The sequence below is a fragment of the Solea solea genome, chromosome 20 (genome assembly GCF_958295425.1).
Source record: "Solea solea chromosome 20, fSolSol10.1, whole genome shotgun sequence".
Taxonomy (NCBI): domain Eukaryota; kingdom Metazoa; phylum Chordata; class Actinopteri; order Pleuronectiformes; family Soleidae; genus Solea; species Solea solea.
In genome coordinates this window covers 1253252-1276802 of record NC_081153.1, presented here as the reverse complement: position 1 = coordinate 1276802, position 23551 = coordinate 1253252, and the positions used below count along the sequence as shown (strand labels likewise).

Below are 23551 nucleotides of genomic sequence, written 5' to 3'. Positions count from 1 at the left end.
GCAGCACAGTATTTGATTTGAGCTCAGTGTCAGTCATTTCTGTCGATTGTCTCTTTTCCCCTGCTGTGAGTAGAGCCCAACCAGTTAGGTTCAGCTAACTGAACCAGAAGGAGGAGGAGACTCAGGGGTGGCAGTGTGGTGTTGTTGTGCAAATGTGTTTGCAGGCTCCCATGTGTCATCCCAGGTTTTGCCACTGCAAAGTATCAGAACAGGAGTAGTTGTTATCAGACAGTGCAAACTTTAAGATCATGTTTAAACAAAGCAAAACAAAACACTCAAATAAATGGATTTCATTCATGATTAAGAGTGTTTTCATTTACAGACATTCAGTTTGTTGAAGTGGCTCAATGTAACTGAAGAGGAAATTGAAGTCAACTTTTTGGGGTCAGGGTCAAAGGTCGGTTATGTGGTCTAATAAGGAGCTATGACATGAACACTTGAAGAAACAGAGTGAGTTTCAACATTTGAGTATTCTGTATTCTTGATGAGATTGAAGAAAAAAACACTGTGGCTGAAGCACAACACCTTGGCCTGTAACACACAGACACATGACTTTTGTGCAATGTTTTATTATGCTCTGCGTAAAAAAAAAAGAAAAACACTAGAAAAGGTTTGAGGCTGTTTCAGAAAGCAGGAAACTCTGAGCCTAACAGCTAAAATACATGGGAAATGGATGTGGGACGTGTACATATGCAGGATGCAATGGGTTTGTTTGACCTGCTACAGTCAGTGGCCTGTGGTTGCTGCCAGCTTCAATGTGTGCATGTTGAGTTTAGCTAAGTCATAATGAAGTTTGTTCTGAAGGTTTTAGAAGCTTGGCTACTTCACTTGCCTTCTGGTACAATGAGGTATTTATCTTCATCATTTTGAACAGATTGTACTTGTTTTCTACACTGTTTGATGTCGGAGGGCTGCATAGCTGCACGTAGAGAAGAGAAATACATGAGCTGTGGAAACATTCAGTAGGGTCGTGGCTCCAAAAGCCATGTAACACTTTCAATTAGATACTGTATAATCGGGCATGCTGCAGCAGCCATGTCACACCACATGCACCCCATGTATTTTCTCTCTCTCAAGTTGTCGGATTCAGGACTGAAACTCTGAGTTGGTTGAACCTGACGGAATTCATGTTCATGGTTGTTACGTCCCCGTTACAGCCCACGTGACAATGGTAAACAAAAAAAGCCTTCATAAATGGATCTCTGATACTACCATTCTAATGCATGTATATGCAGATTGAGAAGATTTCTCTGTAAATAAAACAGTTACATTGGTAAAAAGTATCAATGACTTCACAATAAAGTTTGATTCTGTGTTCCATTAGTTAATCATCGAACATACTTACATTTCCTTGAATCAAGATTTGCTATTTACAGTCTATTTAAGAAAGTCATTTTTTCTTCTTCACTCAGAAATATTAACATATAGGCTTATCACAAATATGATTTGGATTGTATTTTTTCTTCATTGTATAAATTCTATTCTGGCGAACAGTGGGAACATTTACATCATGAGTGAAAGAAACAAATAGTTAGTTGATCCTACATGTCTAACGCTTCACACCCATTTAGAATCACACAGAAACTGCATGTGTGTATTCAGATTTTATTTCTTTGAGTAAAAAATATCACACCAAATAAAAACTAAAGAAAGAAACAAGTGATAAAATTAAAAAGGACAGCAGCACCTGATGCTGTGTCACTGGGGGTGGTACTGAAATATTTTAAAAGTGCATCTGAAGAGAGAAGAGAAGTATATGTGACGACTGCATGTTACATTTTAATAAAAAAAACAGATGCTTGGTGTGCTATACATGAGACATATATAGACTAATAATGAAAATGTGATGAGATTCATTCAACTTTATTGTCATTGCAATGCAATTCAGTCTAACCAGAGTGCAAAAACCAGTAAAGTGCAGTGAAATGAATATATATGTACGTATATATAGCCTATGAATGATATGGTAAAGCTAAGGTATGAAATATTAACAGTAATACACTTTAACACTGATGTAAACTTTAACAAACATAAACTGTGACACATAAAACCAAAGGCTTACAACCACCCTATTACAAAGGGGATGGACAACTAAAAGCATTTTAACTGACATACAAGCAGGAAAGACACCTGTAAAATAGCACCTGAACAGGCCTAACGTTAAGTTTCCAAACGTCCCTGATGAATTTAAGGTGGAGTAACATTAACACACGTCCACTCAGCTATTTATTGATTATTAAACAATGTTGCTATCGTCCGAAGTAAGCTAGCAAGCTAACACTCTGCTCCAACAACGGTAACTACGATGCATTAAACTATTCATTTCATGCACTTCATCACATTGACATGACTGTACCTCTATCTTTTTCAAGTTTTTCTTCCTCTTCTTTCCTTCTTTTCCTTCCTTGGGCGCCGGATGGCTTCAGTCTTTTGGACATAATTCCGATACAGTGTCATTAATCTTTTTCTTCGTCTCTGGGTCAGATTCAGGCAGCTGGCCTCTTGACCCCGCCCCCCTCACAGAGGGCAGGTACAGAGCGACGGCTCGTTGCACCCAGAAAAAAATGCTTCTGCATTATTTAATAGTCTTTGCTATGACTTTATGCTGCTGTGGGCTTATATAATATTTCGAAATAATAGTAATAATGGCACTGGTAAAAAAAAAAAAGTAGTATTTATAATTAAAAATATATATATATATATATATATATTTTTTTTTTCTCCTCCATTTTCGGCGCTCCCTGTGGATGACGGCGCCCCTAGCATTTGCCTATACTGCCTATGCCCAGGGCCGGCTCTGCACATGTGCTACTTTTGTTATGGTCCTACAAACATGCTGCAACACTTTCTTGGACTCTTCATGAAACAGTAGTGGAGATAGAACAATTGTGTATAAATTCTTAGCACATAATAATAATAATAATACATTTTATTTGGCGGCGCCTCTCTGGGCACTCGAGGACACCGTACAATACATAAATAAATAAAAACACTAAGAGAAAAAAAAATAAATAAAAAAAATTAAATAAAAATATATATATATAAAAGTAAAAATAAGAAACGACAATGTAGATAGTTAAGTGGGGTAGGCAGTTCGGAATAGGTGAGTTTTTAGTCTTGTTTTGAAGAGTGTGAGAGAGTCCAAGTTCCTGAGGTCCGGTGGGAGTGCGTTCCAGAGTTGGGGGGCAGAGCGGCTGAAAGCCCTGCTCCCCATGGTGACGAGGCGGGCGGGAGGGACAGAGAGGTGGACAGAGGAGGCAGATCTGAGGGAACGGGAAGGGGTGGCAATGTGGAGGAGTTCGGACAGATAAGGAGGGGAAAGGTTGTGGATGGCCTTGAACGTAAACAGGAGAATTTTGAAGTCGATGCGGAGTTTGACCGGGAGCCAGTGGAGTTGCTGCAGAACAGGGGTGATGTGGTGGATGGAGGGGGTTCTGGTGATGATCCGAGCTGCAGAGTTCTGAACCAGTTGGAGTTTATGGAGGTATTTGTGAGGTAGACCAAAGAGAAGGGAGTTGCAGTAATCGATGCGGGAGGTGACAAGGCTGTGTACAAGAATGGCAGTGGAGTGGGGAGAAAGGGAAGGGCGGAGGCGATTTATATTGCGTAGGTGGAAGTATGCAGACCGGGTGATGTTATTGATATGGGATTGGAATGATAATGTGCTGTCGAGGATGACACCCAGACTCTTAACCTGGGGGGAGGGGGAGACAGAGGAGTGGTCAATAGTGAGGGAAAAACTGTCCGTTTTTGAGAGGGTTGATTTGGTACCAATTAAAAGGAATTCGGTTTTATCACTGTTGAGTTTAAGGAAGTTGGAGGAGAACCAAGATTTGAGCTCGGTGAAGCAGTCAGTGAGGGAGGAAGGTGGGAGAGTGGAATTTGGTTTGCTGGAGAGGTAGAGCTGGGTGTCATCCACATAGCAATGGAAATGAATGTTATATTTACGGAAGATATTGCCAAGAGGAAGGAGGTAGATAATGAAGAGAAGGGGCCCCAGGACAGAGCCCTGGGGCACACCAGTGGTGACGGGGGACGGGTGGGAACTGAAGGGTTGGAGTTGGATGAACTGAGTGCGGCCAGAGAGGTAGGATTTAAACCAGTCAAGGGGTGTGTGTGAAATACCAATGGAGATTAATCTGTTGAGGAGGATAGTGTGAGAGATGGTGTCGAAGGCCGCACTCAGATCGAGGAGGATGAGGATAGTGAGTAAACCAGAGTCGGCTGCCAGGAGGAGGTCGTTTGTGATTTTGATTAGTGCAGATTCAGTGCTATGGAGGGGGCGGAAACCAGATTGGAATTGTTCGTACAGGTTGTTAAGGGTTAGTTGGGAATGAATTTGGGAAGCAACAGTTTTTTCGAGGATTTTGGAGAGGAAAGGTAGATTGGAGAGCAAGGCAACCAGCACACTTTCACTTCTTCTTTCCCCTACACACACACAGAGAGAGAGATAAGGAACAATCATTTGAGCTGTTCATACAACCACTGGATAGTTGTATCTTTGAAAGGCAAGAATGACTCACTGAGACAAACAAGAAACCAAATGAAGAATATAGAAAATGAACATGCTATAAAATCTTACCTCATGTATCCTTCTCCCAGAAATTGAGCCAAACTGGAATATTACTATTATTACTATATTATGTCTACTACATTTTCGACAACCTAATATGAGGAAAAGAGAAGAAAAGTTTATGAAGCCATGAATGCAATGCTTTGTAGCTTCATCAAATATGAGTACTGAGTTTTTAGTCAAGAAGTGGATATATGTTAGGTGATCTGTATTCTTTTTTGTCCTTTGTTTTCGCCACACTGCAAGATGAACCGCACTGGGTTTTCATTGGACTGAAATCACATTGTCAAAACTCTTCATAAACTTAATGTTTACAGCACACTCAAACACTGTTTTCATAACTGTTAAAACATATTCAAAACACTTAGAGTTCTTGAATTTCTGCAGTAACCATGTTGAAATATATATGTAGAAAATATCTTAGTATAAATGAATCCAAGATAAAATTAAATAATCATTCCAAACAGCTGCTTCAATCTTGTGGCCAAATCCAGGAGAGAGGAAGGACTAGAAGCGTCACATTCCTGTACAGTATAAATCATTATACTACATGTGTTGCTTTGTTGTGTAATTATTATAGTTGCAGCCCTGGAATTTCATCAACTTGTTTTTGCTTTCAAAAGTACTGTAAATGACTTTACACAAAGATATAGAAAAAGGAAATGGAAGCAAATGAAATAATACTTTTAACGTGTAACAAATAGTTAGTTGATCCTACATGTCAAAAACTGAGATCATACATTATATACACAATAAACATTGTAGTGTACTTGTACATGCATTATGCTGGGCTTTTGCTGGACAATTAATGCGCTTCCATGGACTGAATCAATGAGGAAACGGCTTATGTGATTGTAACAAGTACAATTAGCTGTTATATGTTTAAAAGACTATGTTTGGCTAAGGTCAGAAGACTAAGGTTGACTCTGGGAGTGGAGAGGGAGACACAGAACGCAGTTTAAGTTTTATAACACCATATAATTGTGAATCATAAGCGAAAAACATTTAACAAAATACAAATGGCCATTCATATGAAACAAGTATGTACAGTTCAATCATATATACACATAGACAGTAAATACATTCAGGGAAGCAGTCGGTGTTAATGAGTGAATGTGTGTGATGTATGTGGGCTTTTAAGGGGGGCGCAAGAGCAGAGAGAGGAGCGGCTGCGCCAAGGAGCCTCCTACCAGCCCGACCAGTGGAGGTTTCCAACGATCGTCAACTTGACTTTACTAGCTCGCCATCACCTGGCCTCCAGCAAACATTTCCCCTGCGTGCTCCTCTCACTGCTGCCGGCAGCGAGTCCCAACGGAGTTATGTAACATAGTGGTGCAATGTGATGACGTAGCGCAATGTGATGACGTAGCGCAATGTGATGACGTAGCGCCATGTAGCACCATCATCTTACGTTTATTAATAATAATAATAATAATAATAATAATAATAATAATAAAAATAAAGGGGTTTTTCACCCGGGTTACACCCTCCCCCCTTTAGACCATGCAACTCCTGATGCATGCTAAACGTCATAAACACGAGATTGCACAAGGTCAGTTACTGCTGCGGTACTAAATGCGTTGCTATAAGCATCAAACAACCCATGAAATAGTGTCTGCACGACCGTAAGAAGTGGATTACCTAATGCCACATACTCAAGGCGATTAGGAGGTTGACGCTGCCGAGTAGAATGTCTGGCAACAGGAATCAATTCATCGACTGGATCTGGTAAGTTTGGGGCTGTAACTGATATCGGAGACGGACTGAGCAATTGCTCACTTTGGCTGGGTGATGTCTCTGCTTGGTCAGGAAGCACTGATTCTTCAACAGGTAGAATTTCAGAAACACAGGTAGGTAGTATTCCATCAGTCACAGATACAGTTTCACCAGGCTCAGGCTCCTCTTCTCCCACAGGTAGAGAAGCTATGGACTCAGCAGAGGACTCCCCATCAGCAGGTAAGTGCACGATTTCCAGATCAGAACGTACAGCATCCTCCGAGAACACAGGTAGACCAACAGTCCTGGATAAAGGCTGAGAACTGTATTCAGAAGAGGGTTCAACATGTGAACTTTGGAATTGGAACGTGGCTGGCTTGATCTGGACTTCAGGCACATTCCATCCATCTTCCTCCTCAAACAAATCTTCAGTGTGATCAACACTGGCTGGATTCTGGCTCCGGGTTTGAGGACGATGTGGAGGTGTTACTGGTGTAGGATCTGCATGACCACATTCTGGTAGGAAGGAACATGGAAGAAGTAAATCTCGGTGTTGTGTACGAGTCGGTCCATCCGCCCTATCCTCAGGCTGCACTGTGTACACGGGCAGGTCTCCAACACGTTTTACAACAACATAAACATCCTGCTCCCATTTATCCTCCAGTTTGTGCTTGCCATGAAGTCGTACATTTCGCACCAAACTCGATCACCTTCTTCCAGACTCGATGGAGTGACTCGTTGATCAAAGCGGGCTTTATTTCGTTCGCCAGATTTTACAGCATTCTTCAAAGCTAGCTGGAAGCTTTCCTCAAGTCTGGACCGCAGGTTCTCAACGTACTGAGAGTGGGAAGTAGTCTGATGCTCCCGCACAGGCAGGCCAAAAGCCAGATCCACTGGAAGACGTGGTGAACGGCCGAACATTAGTTCATATGGTGTGAAGCCAGTGACATCATTCCGTGTGCAGTTGTAAGCGTGCACTAATGGTTTCACATAGTCCTTCCATCTAGCTTTTTGCTTGCGCTCGAGCTTTCCAAGCATGTTAAGCAGGGTCCGGTTAAATCTTTCAACTGGGTTTCCCCGAGGATGGTAAGGGGTTGTTTGGGTTTTTACAAAGCTCCTTAATCAACTTCGACTCAAAGTCAGGCCCTTGGTCTGTGTGGAGACGTTCTGGTATCCCATAGCACATTATGAAGTTCTCCCATAAACATTTTGCCACTGTCTTCGCTTTTTGGTTTGCTGTGGGAATGGCTATTGCAAACTTTGTAAAGTGATCCGTGAAGACGAGAATGTCTTTTGTATTGCTTTGATCTGGTTCAAGTGACAAGTAATCCATGCAGAGTAACTCCAAGGGACGAGTGATTTTAATGTTAACAAGTGGTGCTGATCCCTCTTGGAGCGCCTTGCGTCTCACACAACGGTTGCAAGTCTTGATCTTAGTTTCAATGTCAGCTGCCATGCAGGGCCATAAAAACCGGGACCGTACAAGGTCTAGGGTCCGCTCGATGCCCATGTGGCCCATGTCATCATGCAAGCTTGTAAGCACTATTGACCTCAGCTCCTCCGGTAACACCAGCTGAAACGAGACTTGTTCTCCATCTCGCCTCCTTCGGTACAAGATGTCTTCTTGCAGTTCGAGGCGGTTTAGCTCCCTCAACAACCGCACAAGGTCTGGAAGTTCGTGCCTTGCTGTTGGGGGAACCTTCTCCCCAGTCTCCATCTGGTGGATAACCTCTCTTATGACTGGATCAGCACGTTGCTTTTCCTTAAGGCCGAGGTGTGACAGGGAGGGGACAACTGGTAAGCCATGGAGGTCCTCGCTGGCATAACAGTCAGGAAGGGCTTTAGCTGACAGGCTCAGGGACTTGACCAAGGCAATGGGACTCCCTGCCAAACCGCCGGACTGACTGGTAACAAGACAGCGGTGACAGATGGCAGAGATAATGTCTGTGTTGAGCTCTTCCAATTCACCAGATTTAATGACACGCTCTGCTGTAAACTTGTTGATCAGGTCCCAATCTTTCTGTTCTGTCAGGTCAATAGGGTGGCTGTGAGGGCGGCGAGATAGAGCGTCAGCATCAAGGTTTTGCTTCCCAGCCCGATATTGCAGCTTGAAAGTGTAGGTGGACAGGGCAGCAAGCCATCTGTGACTGGCGGCGTCCAACTTTGCAGTTGTTAACAGGTAAGTGAGCGGGTTGTTATCAGTCACTACCACAAAGCTGGCTCCATACAGATAGTCATGGAACTTTTCGCACACACTCCATTTCAATGCAAGAAATTCTAACTTGTGTGCAGGATACCTCGACTCGCTCCCCGACAGGCCACGGCTGGCGTAGGCGATTACTCTCAGCCGACCCTCTTGCTCTTGGTATAGGGCTGCTCCAAGCCCAGTAGTGCTGGCGTCGGTATGCAAAATATATTGCAGCTTTGGGTCAGCGAAGCCAAGAACTGGGGAACTGGTCAACTTTTCAATTAGCATTTCAAATGCAAGCTGGCAGGTGGGGGACCATCGCTCTCCAAAGAGCTGTTTCGAGTCATGGGTTTTTACTGGACTGGACCTTTTCTGAGCTTTGGATGTAGGGGTATAGCCACGCGTCAAATCATTGAGGGGTTTTGCAATGGCGGAGTACCCTTTTATGAACCTCCGGTAATATCCAGCGAATCCCAGGAATGACTTGAGCTCCTTCAGGGTTCTTGGAATTGGCCAGGATTTTAGAGCAAAGATCTTATCTGGATCAGTCTCGACCCCCTTCTCCGAAACAATGTGTCCCAAGTATTTAACGGACGTCTGGAAAAATTTACATTTCTCAGGTGAAAGCTTGAGACCGTACTCTTCCAAGCGATGTAATACCTGCAGCAACCTCCGCTCGTGTTCCTCCAGCGTATCTGAGAAGACAATAAGATCATCGAGGTAAACCAGAACTTCTTTCAAATGGAGATCTCCCATGCTCTTCTCCATTAACCACTGGAATGTTGATGGAGCATTTGTTACTCCTTGAGGCATTCGGTTGAATTCCCAAAATCCAATGGGCGTCACAAAAGCCGTTTTAGTTTTATCTTCTTCATTCATTTCGATCTGATAATATCCAGATTTTAAGTCAAGAACACTGAACCATTTGGACCCGGACAAAGCAGACAGCGACTCCTCCAGGTTTGGCAGGGGATAGGCATCCTTAACGGTCTGAAGGTTCAGTCTTCTGTAATCAATGCACAACAATTGGTGATGAAAATGACGACTCCGATTCACGAATGACACCAGCTTCCAGAAGGTCCCTTAGATGCTGTCGGACTGCATCAATGTCTTGAGGGTGGATGGGCCTAGCCCTGTGCTTGAATGGAGTTTCGTCATGTAGCTTTATGCGATGTTTCACCTTGTCTGTGCATCCAAAGTCCATGTCACTGAGTGCAAAAACATCAGGAATGTTGTTGAGCTTCTCAGTGATTCTCCTCTTCCACTCTGGTGGGATAGGTGATTCTCCAAAATCCAACTTCAGAGCAGGGGAAGTTTCTGATGGTGAACAGCTCATTGACACCGTGTGCGATAAGATCTGGGGTGAAACTGCCAGTTCAGCGATGGTAGAGAGAGGTGGGATGGTCACGTCCTGGTCCGACTCATTGCTGAGGATGACTGGGATCTTCTCGTGGGATTGACTTGGGAGCATGATCAGAGAGCTCTTGACACACAGCCCACCTGGCAGTGGTGAAGCTGGATGCTCCACAAGCGCCCATTGACCAGGAGACAGCATGCTGGTGTGGATTGAACCATCTATGAGGGTGGTGTAACCAGCAGGGATGAGGATGAGAGACTTGCTGGCTAACCTCACCACTCCATCGCTGCCCACCTGTTGTTGCTGGTGGCGGATCTGCAGTAGTTTCAGCACTGCTTTGTAGCCATGGGCAGTTGGTTGGAAGTTAGCATATTCACTCCCCATGTACCGGTTGTATAGCGGCTCCAAGGTGTTCATGCCAATTAACACTGGGGACTGATGGGCTCGACCATCAGGAACAACAAGTGCTAGCGTGGAGACATCCAAATCCACTCCCAGAAACTCACTGGGGAATGTAACCACCATCTCCACATATCCAAGATAAGGAACTGCTTGCCCTGCGGCTCCTTCAACTTGCAGTAAATCACACAAGGGTTTAACAGGTTGGTTGGCGAAATGCTGGTTGTAGAACGACACCGGGATCGTAGTGACTTGCGATCCGGTATCCAACAGACAGTCAAATTCTTCGCCAGAGATTTTGATGTTGGCTGTGCAGCAGGATCCGACCAAGCCTTTGGGTAACCTAGCTGGAACAGCGGGAGTAATCTGGGTTAATTTGTGACATTCAACATGGTTTCTCTGGTTGGGACATTGTCGGCCCACAACAGTTCCGGTTTGCCCCTCAACTGGAACTGACTCTAGTTTAAAGAATATCTTATTAGTAGTATTTGATTTCTGCCATCTTTGCTCCTTTTCGCTGAACTGCTTCCTCTTTGCGGCGACAAGTGCAGAGTTTGGGGGATTGTCACAGTGAGTCTTTATATGGCCATCTTCACCACACCGATAGCAGTAGCCTGGCTTGGGAACAGAAGACGGGTTCTTTGTTGGCTTCGCCTCGTTTCACCTGATTCAGCGCCACTTGCAGGCGTTGCAAATAGTGGGACGGTTTCTCTCCAGCATCCTGAAATGTGTCCATGAATTTGGCGTATAGCTCATCGCCATCCTGCACCGTTCCATATGCTGAGTCAAGTGTCTGTAGATACACTGTTGGTAGAGTGTCGGGTCTCAGGTGCTTAACCACATCAGCAGCAGGTGGTAACAAGCTGTCAAAGATCCTTCGTGAACGCTGTAGGTCGGTAACTGCAGGATCTTGTAATAGCAGTTCAACTCCGGAACGCCATGTGTCATAGTCTGACTCGGTTTGAGTTCTGGGTGATCTTCCAGAGAAGGCTCTCAGACGCTGTGCGGGGTGCATAGTACTGTCGCTGTTCTTGACGATATGCTCAACCACATAGCGTTGAACTTCAGGTGGATTAAGATCAGCATGTGACATAGCTGGTAACGAGGGTCTTGAGGCGTGTTGGGCTGTAGGGTCCGGCTGGGCCCTTATGCGTGGTTCTGTGCTCTGGTCTGAAGAAGCAGGTCCAACTGAATGACCAAAGGTGGCAGCAGAGAGCAGTGCTGGGGTCGGCAGACGGACTGTGACAGCAGACGGCGGCTCTCCATCATCCAAAGACTCCACATCAGTAGCAGTAGGATCAAGCTGGGTGACTGACTGACCAAGCAGAGACATTACCCCGTTAAGGACAAACGCGAAATCTTGGCCGGTCAATTTCGCAACTTTTTGTAATTCAGAAAGGTAGTTCTTAGTTTGTGACTTCCCTACCTCGTGCGCGCAGACTGTAGATAGTTCAAAGATCTTGTAAGTAACCTCAGTGCTATCACACTCATAAATATATACGGTAGAATTGGACATAATGCAACTAATGCAGCAGCAGAATTATATTCAACTACGATCGAATGGTGAAAAACAGAATCGGGTTCATCATCGATACGTTCAAATTTTAAAATAGAACCGTACTGCTGTAAAAAGTCAACTACCTCATCATCTGTTTCAGTTTTTGTTGCTTCCTTTATCAAAACTGCATTTGGAATCTTAATGCCACGTTTCTCGAATATGTCCATTATTATTATTAGTATTATTATTATTATAAGATTGGCTGTAGAAAAGTGGTACCACTTCATAGACAGTCAGACTGTGCTGGGAGCCATCCAGCGAGACAGTTATGGATTTCAAACATTCTTTGCAAATAGGGTCGGGGAGATCCAGAAGGCTGGGCCCGTAACTGATTGGTGGTGGATCCCAGGTGAAGTCAACGTCGCTGATCTCGTCACGAGAGGGTGTTCACCCAAGCGACTAGACGAAAACTCCGCGTGGCAAAAGGGCCCCGAGTTCCTGTCTACTCCAGTCGAAGATTTGCCAATGAAGTCTGCCACAAATGTGGCGGCTGATGCTACAGAGACAGTGAGTAAACTCCAGAAGAAAGACTTTACAGCAGCTCTCACCGGAACCCAAGCGCAGAAATTGTTAAATTCCGGTAGTGAAGGCCGGAATTTCACAGATGGAGATAGCAGGTCTCTAGCAGGGCTCCAGTTGGCAGGATATGAGACAAAATCGATCCCTGTTGAGACCAAGAAAGACAAGACACTGTGGGGAGCCGCACTCATAGTCCAAGTGGGTCTGAAAAGGTACAACCCTTTAGCTAAGCTCTGTGGGGGGGTCAGTTATGCCCGAAAGGCTGTAAAGAAATGGGTTGCTCGTATAGGGAGAGCCCCTATTCCAGCAAAGTGGGAGGTAGTACTGACAGTGACCGAACTTGAAACTGCATTCCAAGATCCCCCTACGTCATCCCGCTACGTCATCAGAGACACTGTGAGGCGGGGAATAAAGAACAGACTCGTCGTCAACAAGGACGAAGCTTCGGGGCTCCTGCGGTGCTACGCCAGAGTCCAAGCCATCACCTGGGGAAACCCCGGAGTACCCCTGGTCCCATATAATGCCTGGATCAGCACCCTCCTCACACGGGAAGCCTACGGAGCCAACCATGAAGGCATCGCTGGCACACTCCTCAGGGTGAGGTCCAAAGCATGGGTAGTACAGGGGCCAAGAATCGCAAGAAGCATCATTGACTCCTGCGTGCACTGTCGAAAGACCAAGGCAAGGTTATGCAGGCAACAGATGAGTGAGCTTCCTAGTGAACGATCTGAACCAGCCGCACCGTTTGAGCTAACAGCACTGGATCTCTTTGGCCCCTACGTTGTCAGAGACACTGTAAAGCGAAGAACAAAGATGAAAGTCTGGGGAGTAGTATTCAGTTGTATGGCTTCCAGGGCACTGCATGCTGACATCGTGGAAGACCTGTCAACGGATGGCTTCCTAAAGGCGTACCAGCGCTCCACAGCTCTCAGGGGCCACCCAAGGAAACTTTGGTCGGATCAAGGGACCAACTTCGTGGGCGCCAAGCCAGCTTTAAGGGAGCTCTACGAATTCCTGAACAACATCGACAAGGATCAAGTCCAGAAGAAAGCAACTGACGCTGGGACCGACTGGTCGTGGGTGTTTCACCCAGCAGACTCTCCCCATCGAAACGGAGCAGCTGAAGCAGCAGTCCATACGCTCAAGAGAGCGTTGAGCAACATCGGGGTGGAAAGTCACCTGACAGCACTGGAGTTCCAGACTCTCCTCTACCTGGCAGCTAATCTGTCAAACGAAAGGCCAATCGGCGCAAGAGTCCAGGTACAAGACGAGACTGTAGGAGTCATCACTCCCAATTCACTTCTGCTTGGCCGTGCTGGGCCTAGCGGGGACTCTCGAGGGTTCGAATACCTGACTTACCCCGTGGCGTGCCTGAGAGCGGTCCAGATCGAGGTCGACAAGTTCTGGAAGCGGTGGAGCCAGCTGGCGGGCCCAGGCCTCTTCGTTCGACAGAAGTGGCACGCACCCGCAAGGAACGTCACAGTGGGAGACTTAGTGTGGTTGGCTGACCAGAATGCACTGAGAGGCCAGTTTAGGCTCGGTCGAGTTGTGGAGGCCCATCCTGATGTGAAAGGCATAGTACGAGATGTGAAAGTGAGGACGTGCCAAAGTTGCCCGGTCTTCAGTGGACAACGTGGGAAAGGCAAAGAGAAGGTGAACTGTCCCTCCACCATCCTTCACAGAGATGTCAGAAGGCTGGTGGTTCTGTTACCAGTGGAGAAACAGAAATAGATTCCCCACCACATGATGGTGTGTTTCGGAAAAAGGGATCAAGACCCCCCCTCCACCATCCTCCACAAGAGGTGGTGGTGTGTTTCGGAAAGAAAAAGGATCAAGACCCCCCCTCCACCATTCTCCACAAGAGGTGGTGGTGTGTTTCGGTAAAGGGTGCCACTGTGTCATCAAGGACAATGTGAAACCTTTATTTGTCATTTGTATTTATACAAATGACAAAAATTAAAAAATGTATTTTGTGTTATAAAAATTGTGTGTAATACGTTCATACCCAGCGATGTAGCTTTATGTACCCATTTGAAAGGTAGAATTGTGTGTAATACGTTCGTACCCTGCGATGTAGCTTCATGTAATCATTTGAAAGGTAAAGTCGTGTGTAATACGTTCGTACCCAGCGATGTAGCCATTTCGAAAGGCAAAATTTGTGGTTGTTGTGGCCTACTTGGATTTAGGAATCAGTAGGCCAAGTGGGAGGTGTAGAACTTTCTAGCAGGCAAAGCTATTTGTCTTTCATTCTATTTATCTGTTTATTGTTGTAACTGGCATCAAAGCACCGTTGCCTTTAAAGTGCCTTTAAGGTGCATCGTCAAAGCCATGTTTTGTTATATATTGCCTTCGTATGCGCCAGTAGATCTATCTATCATTAGAACCTGTACGACTTGTCGGTTTTACAACCTAACTAACTGACTGTCTAACTGACCGTCTAACTGACTTCAAGCTAACTTCAACTTAACTTAACTGTTGCTTAACTGTGTATGTGGAATAAACCTTCAGAAGGACAGTCGAGTTGTGCCCGCCGTACTTGTTCTGGTTACCCTTTCCAGAGGGAGCATTGAGCTGGAAAGACCAGCCAGCAGAAATCTGGACAATCATATATACACATAGACAGTAAATACATTCAGGGAAGCAGTCGGTGTTAATGAGTGAATGTGTGTGATATATGTGGGCTTTTAAGGGGGGCGCAAGAGCAGAGAGAGGAGCGGCTGCGCCAAGGAGCCTCCTACCAGCCCGACCAGTGGAGGTTTCCAACGATCGTCAACTTGACTTTACTAGCTCGCCATCACCTGGCCTCCAGCAAACATTTCCCCGGCGTGCTCCTCTCACTGCTGCCGGCAGCGAGTCCCAACGGAGTTATGTAACATCGCGGCGCAATGTGATGACGTAGCGCAATGTGATGACGTAGCGCAATGTGATGACGTAGCGCCACGTAGCACCATCATCTTACGTTTATTAATAATAATAATAATAATAATAATAATAATAAAGGGGTTTTTCACCCGGGTTACACCATACACAGAGAAATGAAAACAATTGTTTTCCTTTGCTTGGTGCGTACCTTAACTCAATTTCTGCTCGTTGTTACAATGTGTTACGTGTGACAGTGTGTGTTTTCTGGCTGAGAATTGTTGCCAGTGTTTTAGTCCAACAAGCTGATTTTGACGCATGAACTGTTTGCTGGTTTGAGAGGTGAGATTAACTGTTTGAACAAGATGCATTTTGGTAATGCGACTGCATGTGGCTTCACTACTGATCACTGCAAGTTAGCAAAGACAAGTCAGAAATCAACATTAATCATGTCTCTGGTTAATGTTAATGTAAACTGTGGCCGCTTCAGAGTGCCAACCAACACTCAGGTCATTAAATATAGAAGAATAGAATATTGTGTACTGGATCCTGATTCAATGACCCGAATGAAGCCTGGCTTTTCCAACCAATAATTGCCCAAAGTCAAATGAGTCTGGGAGCCAATTTATTAATGCATGTGTAACCCAGGTTACTAGGCCCTTATTAGAAGTCCACTTAATTGGTCAGATCAATAAATTAATAAATTCATATTATTTTATGTGACAGACAAATAGAGTTTGATTTAAAATAATCTTACACCAAATGAATAAATAGGATTTATGATTTAAATCTAAAATATGTCAATAAATATATTAAATATATATATATATACATAATGTTTGTTTATATCTGCTTAAAAGGAATATTTTGTTCATTTCAAGTGTGTCGAATGTGCTTTTCTCAAAGTGTACAATATACGGGTGACATGAGGAGTTCACGTCACGTGACGCTGCGTAACCAATCACACGCTGTCAGGGTGTACGTGCACTTGTGTTTTCATTCATTTTTTTTAATTTTTTTTTTACAACTTTATTGAAATACAGTTACATTACAAAAGTGAAGAAAGAAACATTACATTAGTGAACAAACAGACCAAAAACAGGAGAAATAAAACTTTGCCAGGGTAGCTGATGAGTTATTAAAAAGAGAAAGAAAAGGAGGACCAAACATTGACAGTCTTAATTGCTTTTTTGTTATTAGAGCCAGAAATCAAAGATATATAATGTACAACTTCATGGGTAAAAGGGACAAAATTAGGTTTTTTACCACTGAATTTACATTTATGGATATGGAATTTTGCCAACAGAATCAATAGGTTTATAACAAAGTACACATTCTCTCTATTTTGAGTTCTATAAAAGCAAAATACCACATTCTCCCATAATAAAATAAAGTCTTGATAAATATTGTCGATGGCGAATCTGCTGAAGTTTTGCCAAAATGATCTGGTGTGTGAACAATACCAAAAGAGGTGTAAAACAGTTTCTGGGTGATTTTCACAAAAGGAACAGTTTGGATTTATGTCTCTTTTAAATTTTGTCATATAATGATTAGCAGGGTAATATCTGTGAATTATTTTGAACGACACTTCTTTCACCTTGTTTACTATCAAGTATTTGTTAGGAATCAACCAAATTTTTTTCCAATCAATGTTGTTCACAAATCTGTTCCAGTAAAAAACAATGTTTGGAATAGAAACATTTTCTTTTTGAAACAAGGCAACTTGTGTTTTCATTCTCTCGCTCTCTCTCTGCCGAACTGTCGTCAGGGTGGCTAGATGCTAGTCTTTTGCTGCAGATGTTATTGTTTTATGTGAGAGAGTCAGATATTCAAGCGTCTGAGTTTCATCCTCAGCGCAGAGAGCGAAGCCTTTTGCCGTGGGTTGATTAGCGGACTGTGTGTTTTGTGACGGAAACGGAAGAGAGCGTAAGTTGTGTTATTAGCATCCGTGGCGCTAGCTCATGCCATTAGCCACGTATATTTGGCTAAATGTTATTGTGAGCTTACACATTACTGAACTCCCGTGTCCCTGTCTCTTCTAAAGCAAAACTTGGACAGATGAGAGCCGTGTATTCTGCCTTGTGTCCGGAGTGTGTGTGTGTGTGTGTGTGTGTGTGTGTGTAATGTGATGTGATGTGATGCTTTAGCCTCTGGTGAGTCAACTTATTTGATTGTTAGTCTGATGAAGTTGAAATGTGCATCTGCTAATATTAATATGGATTATTGAGGCATTCATTTCATGTATGTTGTGTTTAAAAAGATATAAAAATGTTTTATATTACAATGTTTTACTTACATTACTACATAATATAGAGAAATGTGTTCAGTTCATTTAGAGAAGTTAAAAACAATTATTAGGAAACAATGTTACGATGTACATATATAAATCGTGTTTATATGCGTTTATTCACATTTAAAAGTATATTTTATTTATATGAATATTACAGTAATCCTCTCCGGGTCTTTTTCCTTTGTATGGATTCCTGGGTTGAGATCTGCATGAAAACTTCTTCTTCTTCTGCTGGGATTCCTCCCATTTTGTAAAGGTAGACGGGAACCTCAGTAGTCGTGGCGAGCTACCCAAAACAGAGACTGTGATTTGTTCTGTGGCTGGATTTATTGCAAACTTTTGTTAACATCTCATGTGTCGCTGACAATTTTAATTACTTTGGTCTATTTTTTTTATTTTTTTTGTTTTGTTCTTTAAATCAACACAATATAATACCTTTAAAACGCACCTGTTGGTTGTGTGAATTCTTTATTCTGTCACTCAATGCATATTGCTAATACTCCTTTCTCCCATAGCGATCTAGACTTCTGGTTCCTGGCCCATGAGGTAATTAGTGCACCGATAGAATAAACATATCCTTATCTCCCAGTCTTTATCATCAACAGTTATAGCTGAGGTTGGTTACACATGCAAAACAAGACTTACCCTTTTTCTTCTTAAGCCCCTCCTTTTTTAACTGGGAGTCATTTCCTCTCTTCATTGCTGCAACAGTGGTAGAGGTAGAACAAGAAGAAGAAAGAGACGGACAAGGGACAAGGTTCAGGACAAATACAGTCTCCTCGGTGTGGTCACGTTGCTCCTCGTCGAGGCTGTGGCCCTGCTCCACGGTGAGGCTGCTGTGTTGCTCTTTGTCTGGGCTGTGGCCCTGCACCTCGTCGGGGCTGTGGCTCTGCTCCATGGCAAGGCTGCTGTGTTGCTCCCCGTTGGGGTGTGGCCCATACCCTCGACGGGGCTGTCACCCTGCTCCATGGTGGGGTTATCAGGCTCTGCTGATGGGTCAGTGTTGGGCTGCTGTTCTGTTGAGGTCATTCAAATATATTTTTCAATTTTTCTCAAATTAAAACTCAAATATATGTTTCAAACAAAGGCATTCTGAACAAAAAATCTTGCTCTTACCCTTAGTCAAAAGAAATTCATAAGCCCTCCTCATCCGCTCCAAGAAGTTTTTGGTGGTAGATGTGAGGGGCAAATGGGTTATTATGTCAGCTACCCACTTGTTAGAGGCCTTCTTGTCTTTTTTTCCCATAAATAAAATGGGCTTGTAGCCTATGGCCTCAAGTTTTCTAACCCTCTAAAAAGTGCCTTTGGTTTGCGTTTTAGAAACGATGCTTCAAGGAGGGACAAATGGAAGAAGACAATTGAAGGACCTGTTGGAGAGAAAACACTTTGAACCAACTATTGAGAATTGAACAGCCTAGATTTGACATCTGTGTTCTCCTCATCAGAACGTTGACATCATACTTAAGACTACCAACATACTGACCGTTCACACTACTCATTTCAATTCAATTCAATTCAAATGGGCTTCATAGGCATGCAGGTTTAAATAACAATGAATCACTACTCTCCCTCTCCATTTATCATATGCTGGACTGCTAAGTTATAAAGCAATTATGTATAGCCTATATTCTATTCTATTTACATTGTACTATTTTACTATGACTGTGCCCAGAATGATTCCATTGTGCTAGGGACCACAATGGAAATGAGCCTATGGGCTTTATTGTGTCATCCCTGACTATTTTGTATTTGAATCTATGACACACAGAGTGCTTGATTCATACTATATCAATAATGGTCAAATCAAATCAATCAATCCAAACTTTGACCCAGTAAGCCAGTGTACAAATGGTTCTGACAGTTTCATGTCAGTCTTCTACAGCCCTTCAAATGAAGTGGTGGGCCTACCTATATAACATAAAGTTGAATTGAGCACGGAAAAAGCATCATGTGCTAACTACTGGCTTACAGCATCACGTGTTAGCTAACCCTACGTGCATTTGGTGCAGCAAGTTATACCTCAATGTCTTCAATAATTCACAGTTACACCAAATGACTACCCTGCTCTCCTAAAGATGCTAACAACAACTTCTTTTCTTCACCTGACACATTTTAGGGCGTACATTTAAGGATTTTATCTCCATATGTCACCTGTCTAATTCATTTATCAGTGTACTTACCGAGGGGGGGGGGGGGACCCTGATGCAGCAATGGGACGCTGCATCAGGGTTGCCGAAATCCACAAGGTCCATGTGTGAATGTGCTGATCTGAAGTTAGTTTGGTAGGATTTAGGAATAAATTTACTTTAGTAAAAATAAAGTATATCACTTAACAATTCCGTAGGAATAGCGCAGACATGGCAACGCTGTCTCATCGCATACAATTACGTCACACACTTGTGATTTAGAAAAAAGTACACTTTTCCCGATAAATATAATAATCTTTACTTTTGCATCATTCTTTAAAAATACTATGGTTGGTGTTGTGATAAGAACTGCTTGCGAATCCCTGCTGTGACTGCAGATTTCCACAAAAGTGGGCCAAAATACGTTTCTTGAGTATTAAATAATCTCTGTCATCGCGATTACAAACCTCAGAGACAGAGACATAAAAAGCATTTGAGCCTATTATTTGCTGTAATATTGCCTAATTGTTGTATGGCCTAACACAATACTCAAATCAATTTATTGTAACCAATCAATCAATCAATCGATCAGCAGTATAGCTCCGTATTCATCAGCACACAACGGACTGTGGTCTCCCCGACTCGGTCCCGTGGCGTCATATGCAGACGTTATGGGAGCTCTATAGAAGTCAACCTGACTACCCCAGGCGTTGAAAATTGACGCTAAAGGGGTACCCAGTACGTTAAGAACTGACGCGAGGGGACGCTGCCCGATCGTCACGCATGGGACGACTTGGGAGTGAGACCTTGTTGGTCCTGAAGACAGAGACGTCCATCCCCAATTACACAGTGCGACCACCTGGAGAGCTTCTTGATCCAGGAGAGAGCCTTGACCTGTCTGCTGCAAACAGAGAACCACTCTCATACACAAGTCCAACGCTGATGTGTCTGCCATGGTTGTCAACCTCCTCTGCAAGGGCTCTGCAAAGCTCTTGGTGTAGAAGAACAAGCTGAAGCTATTATACACCTCATCCAAGTCCAAAGGCCACAAAGCTGCAGCACAGCTACTGTCAGAGTGGGAACAATGATGCATGTGTGCTGCAGGTAAAGGGTTTTCTAGTCTTCTAGTCTAGATGACCACTCAAACCCCATCACACACACTTTCATACAGCACATCTATGTGCAGCACATTTTTCTATCACTCATCTTTCGTACCCATTCACACGCTGCCAGCAGAGACGTCAGCATGTAGACTAGCAGAGGCAGGAATCCAACCCCCAACCCTTGCGTTAAAAGACGACTGGCTCTACCACTGAGCTACAACACCTCTGGACCTGTGGTCCGATACGAACCACTAGAATGAAGAAGTGTTCTAGAACAGCCTCAGTGACAGCAGGTGGTCACATGTCAGCCAAAGAGAATCAGAACAGCCAAAGTCACTGAGATGGAAAACACGACGAGACACGACAGGTTGAGACAGCACAGGCTGCAGTTAGCTGTGGAGACCACCTGCTGATCTAAGTCACTGAGGAAATGCTTTATGAAGAGTCTGCAGTGTCTGCCTGTGACCACAGTGACATTGGATGTTATCCCTACAGATGCAAACCAGGGTCAAGGATGATATCCCTGTTCAGGAGGCTCATTCTTCTGTACAGGAAATAAAAAAGTACACACAGGAGTTGTTGATGAAAGGATGGATCGTAAAGTCTCAGTCCCCGTACGCCGCACCTGTGTGAGAGAAAAAAAGGAAGAGTCATTACGTCTTTGTATCAACGACCAACAAACACCCTCTCCCTCGCATGCAGGACTGGCTTCACTCACTTCTCTCTTAGATCAGGGCAAAGCCTACCATCAAGGCTTCACTGCTCAGGGTTCCAGGCGCCCCGTGGGTCTGTATGAATGGATCAGAACGCCCTGTGACACACTGAGGGATGACCTGCAGGCATATTGCAAGTATTCTGTTTATTGACTTTGCACAGAAGATTTATTTTGGCCGCACATGTCGTCGCTTCATAAAAACTGTGAAGAATATTGAAGCTGCACTGGTTTATGGAAAATGTTCATTGGTAATGTGCTTTATGCTGTTTAATGGTACAATGTTATTGTGTTATCTTTCTAACCAGAGGCTTTTGCACTGAAAATGTTTGAATGTGATGTGAAGTGTAATCATTACAGACTTTACTGTAAATGCAGCAAATATGCGTAAAGACGCAGGCGCGGGATCAATCGTGGAACTGAACACTGACAGAGTCACTTGAAGCACACACGTGCATAGAAATCCTCTGGTCAGAAAAACAGCGAATCACGAGGTGACAGATAAAGGAAGGGGGAGTGGTTATATACACTGAGGAATTAGGGAAACGACAGACAGCTGTGACGACCAAGACACGGGTGAAACGGGTTGGGTAATCACAGAGGGGAAAAGTAAAGTGCACACAGACAAGGGACGAAAAAGACTTCAAAATAAGAGGGAATTTCACAATAAAATGACATTGACAACAGAACATGACTACATGGATGTTGAAATCCCCTACAATTATGATTTGATCTGTCTTAAGCACTAACTCAGATAAGAACTCAGAGAACTCTGAAAGGAACTCTGAATAAGCTGCAGGTGGACGATAAACTGTGACTATCATCATTGGTTTCTGTGATTTCCAACTAGGATGAGATAGATTAAGAATAATGATGAATGTCCTGGTTTAGGCTTGGGATTGATTAATAATCTAGTATTAAACATGGCTACTGCTACTCCTCCTCCTTGGCCTGAGCTTCATTAATTAAACCAGATTTCGATGAGACTGGTCTTATATTTAATAGTCCACATTTAAAAGTGGTATTCTTGGTCTCTATTTTATTGTTGGTATTGATCTTTATTAAATTAGAATGTCTAACTCCTCTAGTTTGTTATTGATTAATTTACTTTAGTAGGTCGGGGACAGACACACAGACACAGTCTCTATGGGGTTATTAAATGGTGACTGCTTGAAAAGAAGCACAGAGAAGCATGAAAGACTGCAACTCTGTGTCCTGGTCTCAGCTCTGGATGGTCATGGGTTTCTGGATCAGAGAGCTGCTCCATCCATGGACACCGTCTCGCCTCATGAGGACTTGCTGGCGTTTTAGGACTTGATGGTGTTTTAGGACTTGATGGCGATTCAGGACTTGCTGGCGTTTTAGGACTTGATGGTGTTTTAGGACTTGCTGGCGTTTTAGGACTTGATGGTGTTTTAGGACTTGCTGGCGTTTTAGGACTTGATGGTGTTTTAGGACTTGCTGGCGTTTTAGGACTTGATGGTGTTTTAGGACTTGCTGGCGTTTTAGGACTTGATGGTGTTTTAGGACTTGCTGGCGTTTTAGGACTTGATGGTGTTTTAGGACTTGATGGTGTTTTAGGACTTGATGGTGTTTTAGGACTTGATGGCGTTTTAGGACTTGATGGCGTTTTAGGACTTGCTGGCGTTTTAGGACTTGCTGGCGTTTTAGGACTTGATGGCGTTTTAGGACTTGCTGGCGTTTTAGGACTTGATGGCGTTTTAGGACTTGCTGGCGTTTTAGGACTTGATGGCGTTTTAGGACTTGCTGGCGTTTTAGGACTTGATGGCGTTTGAGGACTTGCTGGCGTTTCAGGACTTGATGGGTTAGGGTTGTGTTAACCCTGTCGTAATAACCACAGCTCGCCACCCGCCGTCTTCTAGTTTTCACTGAAATGCAGGTTTTTTCCCTTGCAGCCATATCAGTTTGAAAACTACATTCGATCATTGTCGTTCTCAGTTTACTCTGCAGAGCAAGAGCCAGTTAGCATAACCGTTAGCAAAGATGGCGGACTCCGTGTTTACATTCTGGGAATGAAGTCTTGTCCCCCTATGGGTCCAAGTTTGCCCCACGCTGCTTTTTCTACAACTCAGTGGAAAACTGAGGGAGAACAAATACTACTGCTATTCTAGCGATACAAAGCTACATGCT

The 23551-nt window shown here is 43.8% G+C and overlaps 1 protein-coding gene across 13 annotated transcripts in view; it reads right to left on the bottom strand.

Annotated features, from left to right (window-relative positions):
• Positions 1 to 23551, bottom strand: part of LOC131447159 (NACHT, LRR and PYD domains-containing protein 12-like) — a 117101-nt gene that overhangs the window by 73026 nt on the left and 20524 nt on the right. For 4 of the 13 annotated variants that reach the window (XM_058618685.1, XM_058618691.1, XM_058618692.1 and 1 more), the window contains 2 exons: positions 21407 to 21521; positions 20972 to 21313 (listed from right to left, as the gene is read on the bottom strand). The exons of the other annotated variants lie outside the window; for them this stretch is intronic. In XM_058618685.1, the coding sequence (XP_058474668.1) occupies positions 21452 to 21521 (70 nt within the window). In that variant the 3' untranslated portion in view covers positions 20972 to 21313; positions 21407 to 21451. Of the gene's footprint in view, positions 1 to 20971; positions 21314 to 21406; positions 21522 to 23551 lie in introns of those variants that run through there. 13 annotated transcript variants of the gene reach the window in all.